The sequence below is a fragment of the Saccopteryx leptura genome, chromosome 12, assembly GCF_036850995.1.
Source record: "Saccopteryx leptura isolate mSacLep1 chromosome 12, mSacLep1_pri_phased_curated, whole genome shotgun sequence".
NCBI lineage: Eukaryota > Metazoa > Chordata > Mammalia > Chiroptera > Emballonuridae > Saccopteryx > Saccopteryx leptura.
Window position 1 is genome coordinate 2,027,956 of NC_089514.1, and position 15,951 is coordinate 2,043,906.

At 58.4% G+C, this 15,951-nt stretch overlaps 1 protein-coding gene across 6 annotated transcripts in view; it reads left to right on the plus strand.

Annotated features, from left to right (window-relative positions):
- The window catches only part of IKZF1 (IKAROS family zinc finger 1), a 107,283-nt gene that overhangs the window by 21,661 nt on the left and 69,671 nt on the right, over positions 1-15,951 (plus strand). For 5 of the 6 annotated variants that reach the window (XM_066354060.1, XM_066354063.1, XM_066354062.1 and 2 more), the window contains exon 3: positions 5,551-5,670. In XM_066354060.1, coding sequence (XP_066210157.1) covers positions 5,551-5,670 — 120 coding nt within the window. Of the gene's footprint in view, positions 1-5,550; positions 5,671-13,657; positions 13,798-15,951 lie in introns of those variants that run through there. The other variant, XM_066354064.1, reaches the window with a different exon arrangement.

Consider the following 15,951-nt stretch of genomic DNA (forward strand, 5'->3'; position numbering starts at 1 on the left):
CTAATGATACAATTTTCTCATTTAATTTGCCCCCGAACACTCTTCATAGGTCATGCTTTATGTGACATGGGGCAGGAGGTAGATTAAATAGAGATGAATGACAAGGTTGTTTGTTTGTTTTTTTCTCCCATGTTTCTAGATAAGTGAAATTATATCTCACCTCCTAAATTATTCCTGAAGGAAGTTAAATACTTGATTTCTTGGTGTCCACACTGGGTAGGTGTCTACGTGACGTTTACATGCACTTTGGGGGGCTGTGGATGCTCTCGCTACACATGCCTTGTGTTTCTATGGTTACTGGTTACAAAATAACCCCATACGCTTGGTTAGCATATTAGCATTCACGCACGTGACTGTTACTTCATCCTCACAACCACCCGGCGAGCTAAGCCAAAACCATCAGGTTTGTTTGATTGCTTGTTTGCTTGTTTGTTTGTGTTTTCTGCGTTGGGCCTCATTTTACTCTTGAAAGGCTTTTTTTTTTTTTTTTTTTTTTTTTTTTTTTCATTTTTCTGAAGCTGGAAACAGGGAGAGACAGTCAGATAGACTCCCGCATGCGCCCGACCGGGATCCACCCGGCACGCCCACCATGGGGCGGCGCTCTGCCCACCAGGGGGCCGATGCTCTGCCCATCCTGGGCGTCGCCATATTGCGACCAGAGCCACTCTAGCGCCTGAGGCAGAGGCCACAGAGCCATCCCCAGCGCCCGGGCCATCTTTGCTCCAGTGGAGCCTTGGCTGCGGGAGGGGAAGAGAGAGACAGAGAGGAAAGCGCGGCGGAGGGGTGGAGAAGCAAATGGGCGCTTCTCCTATGTGCCCTGGCCGGGAATCGAACCCGGGTCCTCCGCACGCTAGGCCGACGCTCTACCGCTGAGCCAACCGGCCAGGGCTTGAAAGGCTCTTAAAGAGGTGACTGATCCTAGGTTCCCCTCAGTCTCAGGATTGGTGGAACCAGAACTCTCCCCCAGGTCAGTCAACGTCCAGCCAGGTCAGTCAGCGTCCAGCCAGGTCAGTCAGCGTCCAGCCAGGTCAGTCAGCGTCCAGCCAGGTCAGTCAGCGTCCAGCCAGGTCAGTCAGCGTCCAGCCAGGTCAGTCAACGTCCAGCCAGGTCAGTCAGCATCCAGCCAGGTCAGTCAACATCCAGCCAGGTCAGTCAGCATCCAGCCAGGTCAGTCAACGTCCAGCCAGGTCAGTCAGCGTCCAGCCAGGTCAGTCAGCGTCCAGCCAGGTCAGTCAACGTCCAGCCAGGTCAGTCAGCATCCAGCCAGGTCAGTCAACATCCAGCCAGGTCAGTCAGCGTCCAGCCAGGTCAGTCAACGTCCAGCCACCGTGTGTTGATATTTGGGACGTCTGGGCTTGATTGAAGAACTCTTATCTTTGTATCTCTCGTCTCCCTTCCATGGTTTTGCATTTTAAAGGGTTAACTGGGCCAACGTGTGTAACATCCCCACACAGAGATATTTTTTGCCTGATAATCACGGAGGTTTCACGAAGGGCGAATTTGCACGTCCGTCCGTCCGGCGTGGAAACCCCCTGCCCGGCAGAGAAAGCACCCTGGGTGGCGGAGGACAGGCTCATGGACGTGTGATGGACGTCTCAGCAGCCGCCACTCAAACGCCAGGGGCTTTTAGTCAAATCAGATGGCCTCTTAAAAAGCATCCCCGAGGGAGGGACGGGTGAGGCTGGCTCACAGCAGAGCCCCCCTCCCGAGTGCACGGGAAGCTCTCCCCTCGCTCGACCCCCCCCCCCGTTCTGAGTCCTTTCCACGGCCCCCCCGTGCGTGCTAAACACTTCCCTTCTGTCCTCCCTGCTCCCGGCGGGTGGGCCTTCCTGTGCGTGAGCGCTCCGATCGATCAGCCTGGGCCTTGGTATTTGAGAACCGTGATCCCCGCTGTGTTCATTAACCCTGGGCCTCCCCCACGAAGAACACAGTGACAGCTTGATCTGGAAGGTGAGAAGGTGAGGGGCCCCCGGGGAGCCGGCCCTCAGTGTCCCACCGGAGCCGAGGGGGCATTCTCCATCCGTCCCGGCTGGTCCTGGTCCCCAGGGAGATCGGCGAGGTGTTTTCCAAGGAGCCGCCGGCCAGGGATTATCTGGACCTCGGTGAGCTTGAGCGGTGCACAGACACAACACGCCTTCCTCGGAGAAGGGCTGATGTCTTGTGGCCCCCGCCCATTCCCCCAGCCTCCAGCCCTGGCATCTAAACGAGTCCCCTGAGCATCATGGGGACGAGGGGGTGCCCCAGTGTTCTCTCAGAGAGGAGCGGAATGAGAAAACGATGTCATGAAGAAGTTGAATTTCTCAACTTCCCACTCCCCCGTTCTAAAGGCAACACCCCTCACTCAACAACGTGCATTCCATCGTGGGTCAGTTTGTTAGAGCAGGGAGGGGTCTCCACTCCCAGTCCTGGGGCGGAGGGGGGGCCTTCTGAGCAAGCATGTGGCGAGGACCTCATCCCTCAGACCCCCCCACCCCCACCCTGCAGCGCCCCCACTGTACACAGCAGCCTGGTTTCATTTACCGGAATTCTGTTCTAAGGTTATTATTTGTTCCACATTATAAGAGAAAGCTTACGTGTGTAAGATGATTCTTACCGTAAGATGAAATAAAATAGAAAAAAAAACAAAAAACAAAAAACGATTTCTCTGAGCCCCTCCCCAAAGTTCTCAAAGTTTGAAAGCCATGACTCTGAACAGTCCAAAAGAAATACAAAATGTGGCCTGACCAGGCAGTGGTGCAGTGGATAGAGTGTCAGACTGGGATGCAGAGGACTCAGGTTCGAGACCCCAAGGTTGCCAGCTTGAGCGCGGGCTCATCTGGTTTGAGCAAAGCTCACTAGCTTGGACCCAAGGTCGCTGGCTTGAGCAAGGGGTTACTTGGTCTGCTGAAGGCCCGTGGTCAAGGCACATATGAGAAAGCAATCAATGAACAACTAAGGTGTCGCAACGAAAAACTAATGATTGATGCTTCTCATCTCTCTCTGTTCCTGTCTGTCCCTATCTATCCCTCTCTCTGACTCTCTCTCTGTTCCTGTAAAAAAAAAAAAAAAGGAAAAAGAAATATAAAATGTCAGGTTCACAGACCACCTGCATTCTCATGTTCAGAGAGCTTTCTCCCCTTTTCTGGACTAAGTGAAAAACAACCTGGGTACGTTTAACTCCTGTTACCTTTTTATTTAGGGGCGCTGACGTTATGCACATTCACGGGGCAGCATGAAGGGAGGACAGGAGCCCTTTCGTTCCAATGTCTCTCTGGCCTTTGGCTTTTCCGGGGGAAATTTCCCGTAATCACACCCATCCTCGTTCCTCTATTCCTCTTGTATCGGCGCTCTGAAAATACCGTGTGCCCATCACGCTCTTTCTGACGAGGGGCCCGTCGCAGTCATTGCTGCAGGGCTGGCCTGTTCCACGTCGATGTCCGTTCCCTCGAGAAGGCAGTGCTGGCTGCTCCCCAAAGCGGGTGCCCGGGCAGCGTCCGTGGTAAGGTACCTGGGCACGGCCGGGTCTCACGTGTGAGGGTGCTTGCTGGGGTCTTGCCCGTCCTCGCAAGGGTCAGACAGACAAGGACACTGGACGCTCCTCCCGTCTGTGTGTTCCGGGCCTGTCAACATGTCCCTAATCGTTCGTTCGTGCTGGGCACCCTCCCTCGCCCGTTGGGCCCGGCCGGGTCTCACGTGTGAGGGTGCTTGCTGGGGTCTTGCCTGTCCTCGCAAGGGTCAGACAGACAAGGAGACTGGACGCTGCTCCCATCTGTGTGTTCCGGGCCTGTCAACATGTCCCTAATCGTTCGTTCGTGCTGGGCACCCTCCCTCGCCCGTGGGGCCCGGTGGCCGGTCTGTCTCTGTCCTGTGCCCCTTCCTGTGGGGTCTTGACCTCACCTCCTCTTCTCCCTGACGGTCCTTTCGCATCAACGTGGCACCTCCCTCCCCAGCCGTTCCGAGCCTATGGTTTTTGTCTCCTAAGTCAAGTTAGGTCTGGAAGGTTAGAAGATACAGGGGTCTCTGTGTCAAAGGGAAAAGAGCATTTCTTATGGACCAGGGTCTCCCCGTGTTGGGGTCTGGGAGTGGGAGTGGGTCCCCACAGCTGGGCCCTCGGGCTGAACTTTGTTCTTATCCAGTCGGCATGGATACGTGCAGAACCCATCTCCTGAGATAGAGCCTACTTTGTGCGGATGACGCTTCATGTTCGCGTTTCCAAGCTGAGGATTCGTCCTGGCCGACGCCAGTGTGTGTACGGGGGAGACACTCGGGGACCAGGGCATGGAGCTCCCCGCACACCCCCTTCCCGGGCGCCCCCTTCCCACCGGGTGGAATCAAGTCAGGCAGCCGCCAAGCTGTCCCCTGACAAGGGAAGGGGCAGACCCGGGTAGCGTGGCTCTGAGCAGGGTGCCCAGTCTGCTGACCTTACAGCAAGGTCACGTGAGGGTGTGTGACGCGGGCTTGCAAGAGGGTGACTCGGGACCAGCTGCAGGGACATCAGCATAGTTTACGAAGAGCCTCAGGACAGAACGCGGCTGCCTGTCAACCCAGGGATCGACTTCTGGGGAGTCATTCTTGGCTGAGGGAGGGAGGGAGGGAGGGAGGGAGGGAGGGAAGGAAGGAAGGAAGGAAGGAAGGAAGGAAGGAAGGAAGGAAGGAAGGAAGGAAGGAAGGAAGGAAGGAAGGAAAAAGAAAAAAAAGAAAGAAGGAAAGGAAAGGGAAGGAAAGGGAAGGAAGGAAGGAAGGAAGGAAGGAGAAAAAAGAAAGAAAGAAAGAAGGAAATGGAAGGGAAGGGAAGGGAAAGAAGGAAGGAAGGAAGGAAGGAAGGAAGGAAGGAAGGAAGGAAGGAAAAAGAAAAAAAGAAAGAAAGAAGGAAAGGGAAGGGAAGGAAAGGGAAGGAAGGAAGGAAGGAAGGAAGGAAGGAAGGAAGGAGAAAAAAAGAAAGAAAGAAAGAAGGGAAGGGAAGGGAAAGAAGGAAGGAAGGAAGGAAGGAAGGAAGGAAGGAAAAAGAAAAAAAGAAAGAAGGAAAGGAAAGGGAAGGGAAGGAAAGGGAAGGAAGGAAGGAAGGAAGAAGAAAAAAAGAAAAAAAGAAAGAAAGAAAGAAGGAAAGGGAAGGGAAGGGAAGGGAAGGAAGAAATATGGAAGTCGAAAACACAATGTAAGTTCCAAAAGAGGAGAAGGATTTAAGTCGATCCTCGCGCCCCCCCGTCCAGTGGGGAGGACACAGACAACATGATAATGCCGTGGTCACTAGGCATGGAAAGATGTCCACAACAATGTCTAAAGAAAACAGTGCGTTTTGGTAAAGAACGTGCATCAGGCCCTATTATCTACGATACTCAAGTGTGCAGGCGCGTGTAGACACACGCATGGTGGCAATGGTCATCTCTGGGACGGCAGGTGGTTGATATCTTTGCCTCCTCACGCTCCTCAGAAGCCAAGCCAAGGTAAGGTCCAGGCACCCTGGGCTTCCCTGCTGGCTGGTCCCTGGTGACCGCCGCCCCCAGCGGTGACCTCCGCCCCCAGCAATGACCGCCGCCCCCAGAAACTCATGCTCCTCCCCTTTCTTCTCAGGGAAGGAGAGCCCTCCGGTAAGTGACACCCCAGATGACAGTGACGAGCCCATGCCAGTCCCCGAGGACCTGTCCACCACGTCTGGAGGACAGCAGAACTCCAAGAGTGACAGAGGAGTGGGTGAGTCGGGTCCTTCTGCTGGTCGGTTGTCACTCCGTCTACCCCTGGGAACCTTTGTCCCTCTGTCCTGCCAGAGCCAGGGAAGAGGTGACGTCACGGGAGCCGTTTTCCCCGCTGGTCCCCTCGGCCACCAGGCCTGGGAAGCACAGAATAAAGACCAGGAGGGTGGGGCCCTCTTGTCTAGGGGAGGAGGGGCGCTCACAGGTCCACGCGGTCCCGAGGCCCGCATGCGCAGCAAAGGGCAGCGTTGGGGAGCACCCACCGTGGAGGGGGGGGCACGACACCAGCACTGTCCTCCCCGCGCTGTGGGACCCCCCCATTTTATGGATTGTCGATAATGAAAATGACCCTTGTCACGTGTCGTGACTACAGGGCTATTTATTTGTAGAGTTTGGGGGTCAGAGGGGACGAATCTGGCCGTTCGATGTCATCCTTCTCATCTCTGTTCTTGCGGTGTTCACTTGAGCTGAAAATGGAAAATTTGATACGTAGAACTAACTAAGTGATAGAAACAATGGTGGGTGGTCTCGGCGGGGACCCATTCCTGTACCTATCTGGGCCTTTTCCATGCCAGGTTGGGACCTGCGGTCTCCCCCGGGGTTAACTGGCCTGTCCCTCCTCTTCATCCCAAGAAAACAGACGCAGTCGTCCAGGGACTGGACCGAGCTCAAATATAGCGAAGTCAGAATTAGACTCAGTTTCTGACTCAGAGGCTGGGTTTTGACTCCGCTATGCTCTGTTCTCATACGCTGAATGAGTCAGCAGTTCTTGGAACACCTGTGCTCTTGCTTTTCTAAAGGGAGACAAAACTGGGATAGTGAAGGCCATTTATTTGCACAAAAGAATGTCATAAAGGGTCCTCGGGTAGCCATGACCAGAACAGACCCCCGGGTGGGTCACCTGCCTGCCTGAGCCCCACAGCCAAATTGGGACGTCTGCAGAGGTCTCTTGAAGGGGTAAAATCAGCACAACTATCTTCCTATAGGACGTCCTGACTTAGGAGCTGGGCACATGGCTTCTTGTGTCTTCGCAACCAAGTGGACTTTAGGTATAACTGTCCCTTCTGTTCATTCAAACCATGAATTGTACAAACAGACAAGGGCAGTGACTAAAGCCACTGGGTGTAGGTGAGTCAAGAAGGGAAGGAGTTTAATGATTTCTCTCTCCCTGTGAGAAAAGGGCTACAGGAGGCGACTTTGGGGGGACCTCGCAGTCTGTTCCACACACGTCACACCCGGGCGTCCCGAGGCCGGGTCACAGAAGGGCATGCTTTCGTTGCAAATGATCTACATCTCATGTTGAGATCGTCTACTGTTCATTCCAAGTGATGCTGTTTTTTATCATATACCGTATTGCGACCCGGGTTCCTTTTAGAACACATAGAATAGGTTAAAAAGTCAAATTTAAATAAAGGTAAGCCGCTGAGGGTGCGTCTCCAGGAGACAGGGTCGCAGAGCTGACGTCCGAGTAGCTCCTGCTGGGTGCTGGGGCGGCCCTGCTTGGTCTCGTCTGTTCAGTCCTGGGGACAGTCAGTGGGACAGATCCTGGCCCCTGCACTGTGGACATCAACAGACATGCTGAGAACTCACCCGGGACCCAGGAACAGGGGCTCAGGGACCAAGGACCAGGGATACCGTGTGGCTTCGTACCCGCTAACCGTCGGAATGAACCGAGTGCCCGGACAGGAGAGTTGGTGGCCCCGGGGGTCATGACGTCCCCTGCAGCCTGGCGGTCAGGAGTGGCCGTGACACCCCTCAGGGAGCTGGACGCCCGGCCTGAGTCCCAGGGAGGAGAGGACGGCACACAGGTCCGCGGGGACAGGTGACCACCCCGGTTAGCAACGCCTCCACAAGGCTCTATAAACGCGTCACCCCTTAGGGACAAGCGTCAGGTGGTTGGTGATTTGTCCCCAGTCCGAGGCTCCCCTGGGCCTGGTGGGTGCCCCTGACTGTCCCCAGACTGCGTCCCCTAGGTGAGGGGCTCAGCAGCAGGTCCACACGCACCCCGGCAGGCGTGGCTGCGGAGCGGGAGGGGGCGGGGGCTGGTCTGCCATCGCCCGCTGTCCCCTCCTGGGGCGCCCTGGCTGCGTGGGACATCCTACTTCTCCTTTCCCCGCCAAGTCTATAGAAAGTGAACTTCAGAGTTTAAAACTTGAAACCCCTGAAAACCCTCTGTTGGTCTGGCCCAGCCGACCCTCGGTCATGGCAGGGAAGCCAGAAATGGGAGAAGCAGAGGGGACCCTGGGCCCGCCGTGAGGGGACAGGTGTCCGGAGAGAGGTCGTGGGGGCGAGGACCCGGCGAGCGAGTCCATACTTTCCCAGCATCCACCTTGGTTCCTGACAATGTTGGACGGGAATCGGCGTCCCTGCGTGGAAGCGTGTCACGTGTTTAACGTGCGGGGGGGGGGGGGGGGGGGGTGTCGCAGGAGGCCGGCCGAGTGTGTGAGGGTGTCGGGGGGGGGGGTGTGAGGAGTGTGGGGGGCGGTAGGTGGGGAGCCCCCCCCCCCCAGCTCCCGGGGGCAGGAGTCAAAGAGCAGAGGGTGTCAGGGGACCAACAACAGGAAGCGAGAGGGGCCCCGCCCGGCGCGGAAGGGGCGGGCGCAGCTGGAAGAGGAAGCACCCTGGGGACTGTGGCTGGGACGCGGCGGGACGTGCTGGCGGGCCTGGCAGAGCTGGAGGGCGGAGGGGCGCCCGGACCCCAGGACCGGGGCCGGGTCCTCTGAGCCTCGGTCTCCTCGCTTGACCGGGGCAGGAGCGACAAAATGCATCCCGCCGAACGGCTGCAGGGGGTTCAATGAGAAAATAAAATTTTAAAAAATGGAACGAGCTTCTTGCCGCCGACAGTGTGGCGCAGACACGGCGGGAACAGGACAGCTCGGGGCAGGAGAGACGGCAGCTCACGCCAGAGCGGAGGGCGGAGGAGCCTGACGTGGGGGGGCTTCACTCGAGAGAAGGGGGGCAGGGCCTAGGCCATGCGTGGGAGTGGGAGTGGGAGCCCCCAGCATGGCAGTGACCCACAGAACCGGCAGACTGAAAGCAAGAGGCCGGAAGACAAGGAAGGGGTGACTCAGAACCAGCAAGCCTGAGAGAGAGAGGGAGAGAGGGAGATGGAGGGAGATGGAGGGAGAGAGAGGGAGGGAGGGAGATGGAGGGAGATGGAGGGAGAGAGAGGGAGGGAGGGAGGGAGGAGGAAGGTGCCAGCCGCCTCCACACCCACGTGCAGGTCAGGGGTGCGTGCAGTTTCTGTTGAACGGGCAGGAGAAAGGGCGAGGGGCGGCCAGTGGGAACACGCTTGGGGAGATAATGGACCCTGAGGTGTCTGCTGGAGAAAGAGACAAGGGTTGCTTCCGCCCAGCTGTGAGCTAGAGACCGATCTAATCTCACCCGGAGCAGCCCGTCCTTATGAACTAACTGCTGGGAGAGGGTGAAGCTCAGACCCCCTGAGGTGGGGGAGGCGATGTTCACACGGAAGGGCAGGTCTTCCCCGGAAGCAGAGACCAGAGCAGGGGTTTCTCACCTCCTGCTTCACCCCGTGTGGAAGGAGCATTGACCGGGCTGTGGACATGTGGCTCCCTAGATTCAGAAACAAACTAACTAAAAAACCCACACACGCAGGAGAGCCGGTGCCAGGGAAGGACAGCCGGGTCGGACCCCCTCCGTGGGCGGCGAGGCTTCCCCGGGCTCCGTTTCCTCCTGGGCCTGACCGGGAGGGAGTGAGGACAGGAAGGCAGCTGGGAGGACTTGAGTTAGACACTGAAGGGACCGTCCTCCTGGGCCTGACCGGGAGGGAGTGAGGACGGGAAGGCAGCTGGGAGGACTTGAGTTAGACACTGGAGGGACCGTCCTCCTGGGCCTGACTGGGAGTGAGGACAGGAAGGCAGCTGGGAGGACTTGAGTTAGACACTGGAGGGACCGTCCTCCTGGGCCTGACCGGGAGGGAGCAGGGACAGGAAGGCAGCTGGGAGGACTTGAGTTAGACACTGGAGGGACTGTCCTCCTGGGCCTGACCGGGAGGGAGTGAGGACAGGAAGGCAGCTGGGAGGACTTGAGTTAGACACTGGAGGGACTGTCCTCCTGGGCCTGACCAGGAGGGAGCGAGGACAGGAAGGCAGCTGGGAGGACTTGAGTTAGACACTGAAGGGACCGTCCTCCTGGGCCTGACCGGGAGGGAGTGAGGACGGGAAGGCAGCTGGGAGGACTTGAGTTAGACACTGGAGGGACCGTCCTCCTGGGCCTGACCGGGAGGGAGTGAGGACGGGAAGGCAGCTGGGAGGACTTGAGTTAGACACTGGAGGGACCGTCCTCCTGGGCCTGACCGGGAGGGAGTGAGGACAGGAAGGCAGCTGGGAGGACTTGAGTTAGACACTGGAGGGACCGTCCTCCTGGGCCTGACCGGGAGGGAGTGAGGACAGGAAGGCAGCTGGGAGGACTTGAGTTAGACACTGAAGGGACCGTCCTCCTGGGCCTGACCGGGAGGGAGTGAGGACGGGAAGGCAGCTGGGAGGACTTGAGTTAGACACTGGAGGGACCGTCCCGGCATTTGCACAGCCGTGGCACAGTCTAGCTCATGAGACAATAGCTTGTTCTTCAGAAGTGGTCTCTCTAAAAACGAGAGGAGTCTCACCTCTCTGAAGTGGTTGTGGACGAAACTGCGCGGGGGAGAGGGCGTCCTCAGTGACCCCCCCCCCCCTCCGGCAACCCCACGCCGACGCGGGAGGCCCAGCGTGCGCCTGCGCAGGCAGAGGTGAAAGCCCGTCGGGATCTTCGTCCTGACAGCCGCTGACCGGCTCTCAGGAGTGGTCCGTGGCTGTAGCAATACGTCACGACTGGGTGGATAAAGGACAGACGAGCATTTGGTATTAAAAAAAAAAAAATAGAAATAAAAAAAAAACCCAAAACTAAAAGACGCAGGAATGCGCTGCTTAGATTCAGGAACCCGCCCGTTGATCCCTGACCCACAGCGTGGACTTTGGCCCGTTACTGCCCTGCCCTCCCTTGGTGGTGGGCGTTCCAGGTCCTGACATTGAGCCGGGACCCGGGGTGCCTGGCCCGCTCTGGGAGGAGAGGCCGGGGCTGAGGGCTGGGGCGGAGGAGAGGGGGCGCGGCAGGCAGAGTGAGGATCGGAAGCAGGCACCGAGCAGGCCCTCCAGAGAGAGACGAGCATTTAGAGCAGGGGCGAAAGGGAGACCCTGGCAGAAACCCAGTGACGCAGGGGCCGGGGGGGGTGTCTGACCTGGGAGGGACCCCCTGGGTCTCCGTGGCGGCGACACCAGCCAGCACAGCCCAGCACCTGAGACCCCGGAGGGCTTGGACGGGCCTCAGCAGATGGCGTGTTTGCCTGAGCAGATAATGGGGAGCCCCGTGCAGGGGTGACCCTTCCAGATAATGGGGAGCCCCGTGCAGGGGTGACCCTTCCAGATAATGGGGAGCCCCGTGCAGGGGTGACCCTTCCAGATAATGGGGAGCCCCGTGCAGGGGTGACCCTTCCAGATAATGGGGAGCCCCGTGCAGGGGTGACCCTTCCAGATAATGGGGAGCCCCGTGCAGGGGTGACTCTTCCAGATAATGGGGAGCCCCGTGCAGGGGTGACTCTTCCGCAGAGGCCAGCGGGAGGGTGGGCGCGAGTCTCAGTGAGGGGGCCGGCGGAGACATCTCTGTTGGTCATTCTAGAACGTGCTTTGGCCTCTGCTCACGTAGGTGGCCACTTGCCCAGCTTGGTCACCAGCAGGTCGTGTGAGGACTTCCTCACCGCAGGCCGCAGTCTGCAACTAGGTGAGCTCTCCTGAAGCTGGACCCACTCAGCCGGGGTCCTGCCCGTCGAACGCTTTGACCAGGTTCAGTTCACCCTGGAAAGGACAGGGCTTGGGGAGGGAGGAGTAGGAAAAAAAAAAGTCTTGGTATTTTTTCCCCTTTTGGAATCCATAAAAATGATGAGGTGTGGGAAAACAAATTTTCCTTTCCTGGGGGTGGGGCAGGGCTGCGGGCTCTCCACCGCCTGGGGGTGGGGCAGGGTGGATGGGACAGTTCTCCACCTCGGAAGGAGAAAGGACTGGGTCTGGGTCTGCTGGGAGCCCGGCAGCGGTGGTGTTAGAATACGGATGCTGAGCCTGCTTATCTCATCAGCAGTTAGAGGAAGTTGCTCTTATCTGTGCAATGCATCGCAGCTGAGCTGATAAACCCCCTCAGCTCGGGAGAGCTATTATCTGGCAGCATCTGAGCCGGAGCTGCAGCAGAAGTCCTCTCCCCGCGCGCAGAGGGGACGCTCTGGAGGCCGCCTCCGCGCAGAGCACGGCGCGCCGGACCTCAGGGAGGGCTCGGCCCCGGTATCAGGCTTCTTCTTTTCCTTTGAGGAATAACGGCCGGCTTATCGCTCGGCTGCCTGGGCACCTCCCCAGCGGGGGGCCCTGTTCCCCTTCGGAGCCCAAGGGGGTTGAGCCACGGTTTGGGCAGGGCGCGGTTTTAAAAGCCTTCAGTCCTCCTCTTGCAAGGCGCCGTCTCTCTTTGGGAATGCCGGTGGAGAGAGCAGAAGTCGTCCCCGGGATATGTAGCCGCACCAGGCGAGGCTGGCTGGAGGAAGCCTCGTTCTCCTGACTTTCCAAACACACGAGGCACAGCATGAAAACATATATATATATATATGTATTGCTTTACTTGTACGTCTTCCAACTTTTGAAAACAGAGGTTACGTTGTAACACAGTGGTCCCCAACCCCCCGGGCCACGGTCCGTGGGCCATTTGGTACCGGTCCACAGAGAAAGAATAAATAACTTACATTATTTCCGTGTTATTTATATTTAAGTCTGAACGATGTTTTATTTTTAAAAAATGACCAGATTCCCTCTGTTCCATCCATCTAAGACTCACTCTTGACGCTTGTCTCGGTCACGTGATACATGTATCCGTCCCACACCTTAAAGGCCAGTCCGTGAAAATATTTTCTGATGTTAAACCGGTCCGTGGCCCAAAAACAGGTTGGGGACCACTGATGTAACAGGTTGGCGGCGTCCCCTGTCACAGTCCAGGCTGAGTTTTGTGTTCCTGCCTCTTCGTCCGTCACTGCGAGACATTCAGGAGTCATGGTCTTCGGGGAACACCCCGGCGTGTTGGTGCACCGACATTAAATCAGTGATGGCGGGCGTGTCGGGGAGCTGGCGGGGCCCCTGTGTGGAATGGTCTGGAAGGGACAGTGAGGATGGAGGTGGAGAATGTGTTGTCTCATTTGGGGAAAGGTCTAGAAGGAAAACCACCGGGGAAGCCAGCCCCTGAGGAAGAGGAAGAAGAGGGAGACAGGGTAGGGAGGACAGTCCCGGAGGAAGGGGCCCTCGGAGACCGGTGGTCCGCCTCCTGGGAGCAGCTCCGTAGGGGCGGGGGCCCGGGTTGAACGTGGAAGACGATGGTGAGGGTCGTGGACGGCAGTGCGGGGGGGGGGGCCCAGGGGATGTCCAGGTGTGGGAAGGGGACCGAGAAGCAGCCGGGGCTGGGAGCAGGGTGGCGGGGTGCACAGCCAGGGAGAATTTCCGGGTTTACTTCTGTAAGAGAAGAAGGTTGATGTATGTTTGAAGGCCATTAGGAGGCAGCTGATGGAGAGAAAGGATGAACAGGGAACAGCCCAAGTGGGTCCCCGGAGCTGGCTGCGGTTCTTCCTTGGACCAGAACGCGTTCCCATTGACCACGAGTGTCCACGTGGCCCTCTCCCTCCCTGCATTCAGTCTCCACAGAGAAGTTCCACAGAGAGAGGTCCCCCTGGGTCCCCCGGGCCACGTGGCAGTGCCACCTCCTCGCCCCCCACCCTACAGTCCCCTCCTGGCCACACCTGTCACCACCGGCCCGGGACGCGCTCCTCTGGGACTGGCTCCCTGCTGTCCCGGCATCCAGAAGTGTCCGAGACCCGTGGCCAGAATGAGGGGATGAGTGAGAGAGTGACCGTGGGGGGCGGTGGCCCTCCTGGCTCAGGCAGACAGCGGAGGACGGTCGAGGGGGGCTCCCAGTGGAGGCGAAGGGAAGTAAGCTCGTCGTGCAGGGGGCACTCGGGGCAGAGACCGCCCTTCCCGTGGTGGGGTGTTTAGCCACCCACGTCACCCCTCACCCTGGACACCAGGACCCCACAGACGCCCCACGTCCTTCCCGGGTGAGAACCCAATTCGCGCCCCACGGTTGAACCTCAGCGCCTCTGCCGACCACACGCGGTTCAGCCCGTCTCACGCGGGAGAGCGTTGCACGCGGGGGGGGGGGGGGGACAATTTGTAGCTGATAATTAAGATTTTTTTTTTTTAAATACAGACATTGTGTTCCAAAACCTGACATAGGCATTATATATATATGTGTGTGTGTGTGTGTGTGTGTGTGTGTTTGTATATATATAGATAGATAGATAGATAGATAATATCTGTAGAAAAACTGAGCTCAGAAAAAGTTGGTCAAAGCTCAGATCCTGGCGTTTCTAACTGTACTTCCAGTTTTAACTTCCTGCCTCGGAAGATGTTAACTGAAGAGGTGTTTATTTTTACGCCCAGAAACCAGGGTTCATCTTATCTTCGTTCCATTCTGCCAGCCCGCCTGCGGGGGGTCCCCGGGGCACCTGGCTGGCCGACGGAGGAAGATGCGGACCCTTATATCCCCCCGCCGGGGCCGAGAGGTTAGGCGGGCTGGTCCCGGTGCTCTTTGCTTCCTTTGCTCCATCTGTGTTGAGAGAAGAGTTTAGCGCCCTGTCTAAAGCAACCAACCGACATCATTTCGTTAACTTTCCTTCGACTTGGGGTTTCAGAAAGAAATGGAAAAAAAAAAAAAAAGGTTTTGCGCTGTGGTTGCTGTTTGCCACCTGTCCTATCTGGTTAGGACATTTGGGAAGTGTAAATATAACCCTAGAGAAAAAAAAAAAAGAAAGCTTCCCCTGCTTTTATGCAAAAGCAAAAAAAAAAAAAAAAAAAAAAAAGGTTGAGGCAGAGCCGAGCCGACTGGTGTCCCGCAGTTTCCACAGAACCAGGTCCGTCGGGTGGCATCGTGGTCCAGGGGAAGCTGGCCTCCCAAGAGGCTGCCTGCTGGCTAACCCCCCGTCTGACTAAGGCCAGGCCTGCGCCTTCCAGATAAGCCCGGCAGGAACCACGGTTCACACATCACCGCAGCTCCGGCCCGAGCTGTAAACCCTTCTCCTGTTAGGATTTTTGGGGCAATGACAGAAGGCTTGTCGGGAGCTCAGGACAGGCGTCCAAGTGGGTGGCACGCTCGAGCCAGGGAGGACCAGGGGGGACCGGGACAGATCCAGGGAGGACCAGGGGGGACCAGGGGGGACCGGGACAGATCCAGGGAGGACCAGGGGGGACCGGGACAGATCCAGGGAGGACCAGGGGGGACCAGGGGGGACCGGGACAGATCCAGGGAGGACCAGGGGGGGACCGGGACAGATCCGGGGAGGACCAGGGGGGACCGGGACAGATCCAGAGAGGACTAGGGGGGACCAGGACAGATCCAGGGGGGACCAGGGGGGACCGGGACAGATCCAGGGAGGACCAGGGGGGACCAGGGGGGACCGGGACAGATCCAGGGAGGACCAGGGGGGACCGGGACAGATCCAGGGAGGACCAGGGGGGACCGGGACAGATCCAGGGAGGACCAGGGGGGACCAGGGGGGACCGGGACAGATCCAGGGAGGACCAGGGGGGACCGGGACAGATCCGGGGAGGACCAGGGGGGACCGGGACAGATCCAGAGAGGACTAGGGGGGACCAGGACAGATCCAGGGGGGACCAGGGGGGACCGGGACAGATCCAGGGAGGACCAGGGGGGACCAGGGGGGACCGGGACAGATCCAGGGAGGACCAGGGGGGACCGGGACAGATCCAGAGAGGACTAGGGGGGACCGGGACAGATCCAGGGGGGACCAGGGGGGACCGGGACAGATCCAGGGAGGACCAGGGGGACCAGGGGGGACCGGGACAGATCCAGGGAGGACCAGGGGGGACCGGGACAGATCCAGAGAGGACTAGGGGGGACCGGGACAGATCCAGGGGGGACCAGGGGGGACCGGGACAGATCCAGGGAGGACCAGGGGGGACCAGGGGGGACCAGGACAGATCCAGGGAGGACCAGGGGGGACCGGGACAGATCCAGAGAGGACCAGGGGGGACCGGGACAGATCCAGGGAGGACCAGGGGGGACCGGGACAGATCCAGGGAGGACCAGGGGGGACCGGGACAGATCCAGGGAGGACCAGGGGGGACCGGGACAGATCCAGAGAGGACCAGGGGGGACCGGGACAGATCCAGAGAGGACCAGGGGGGACCGG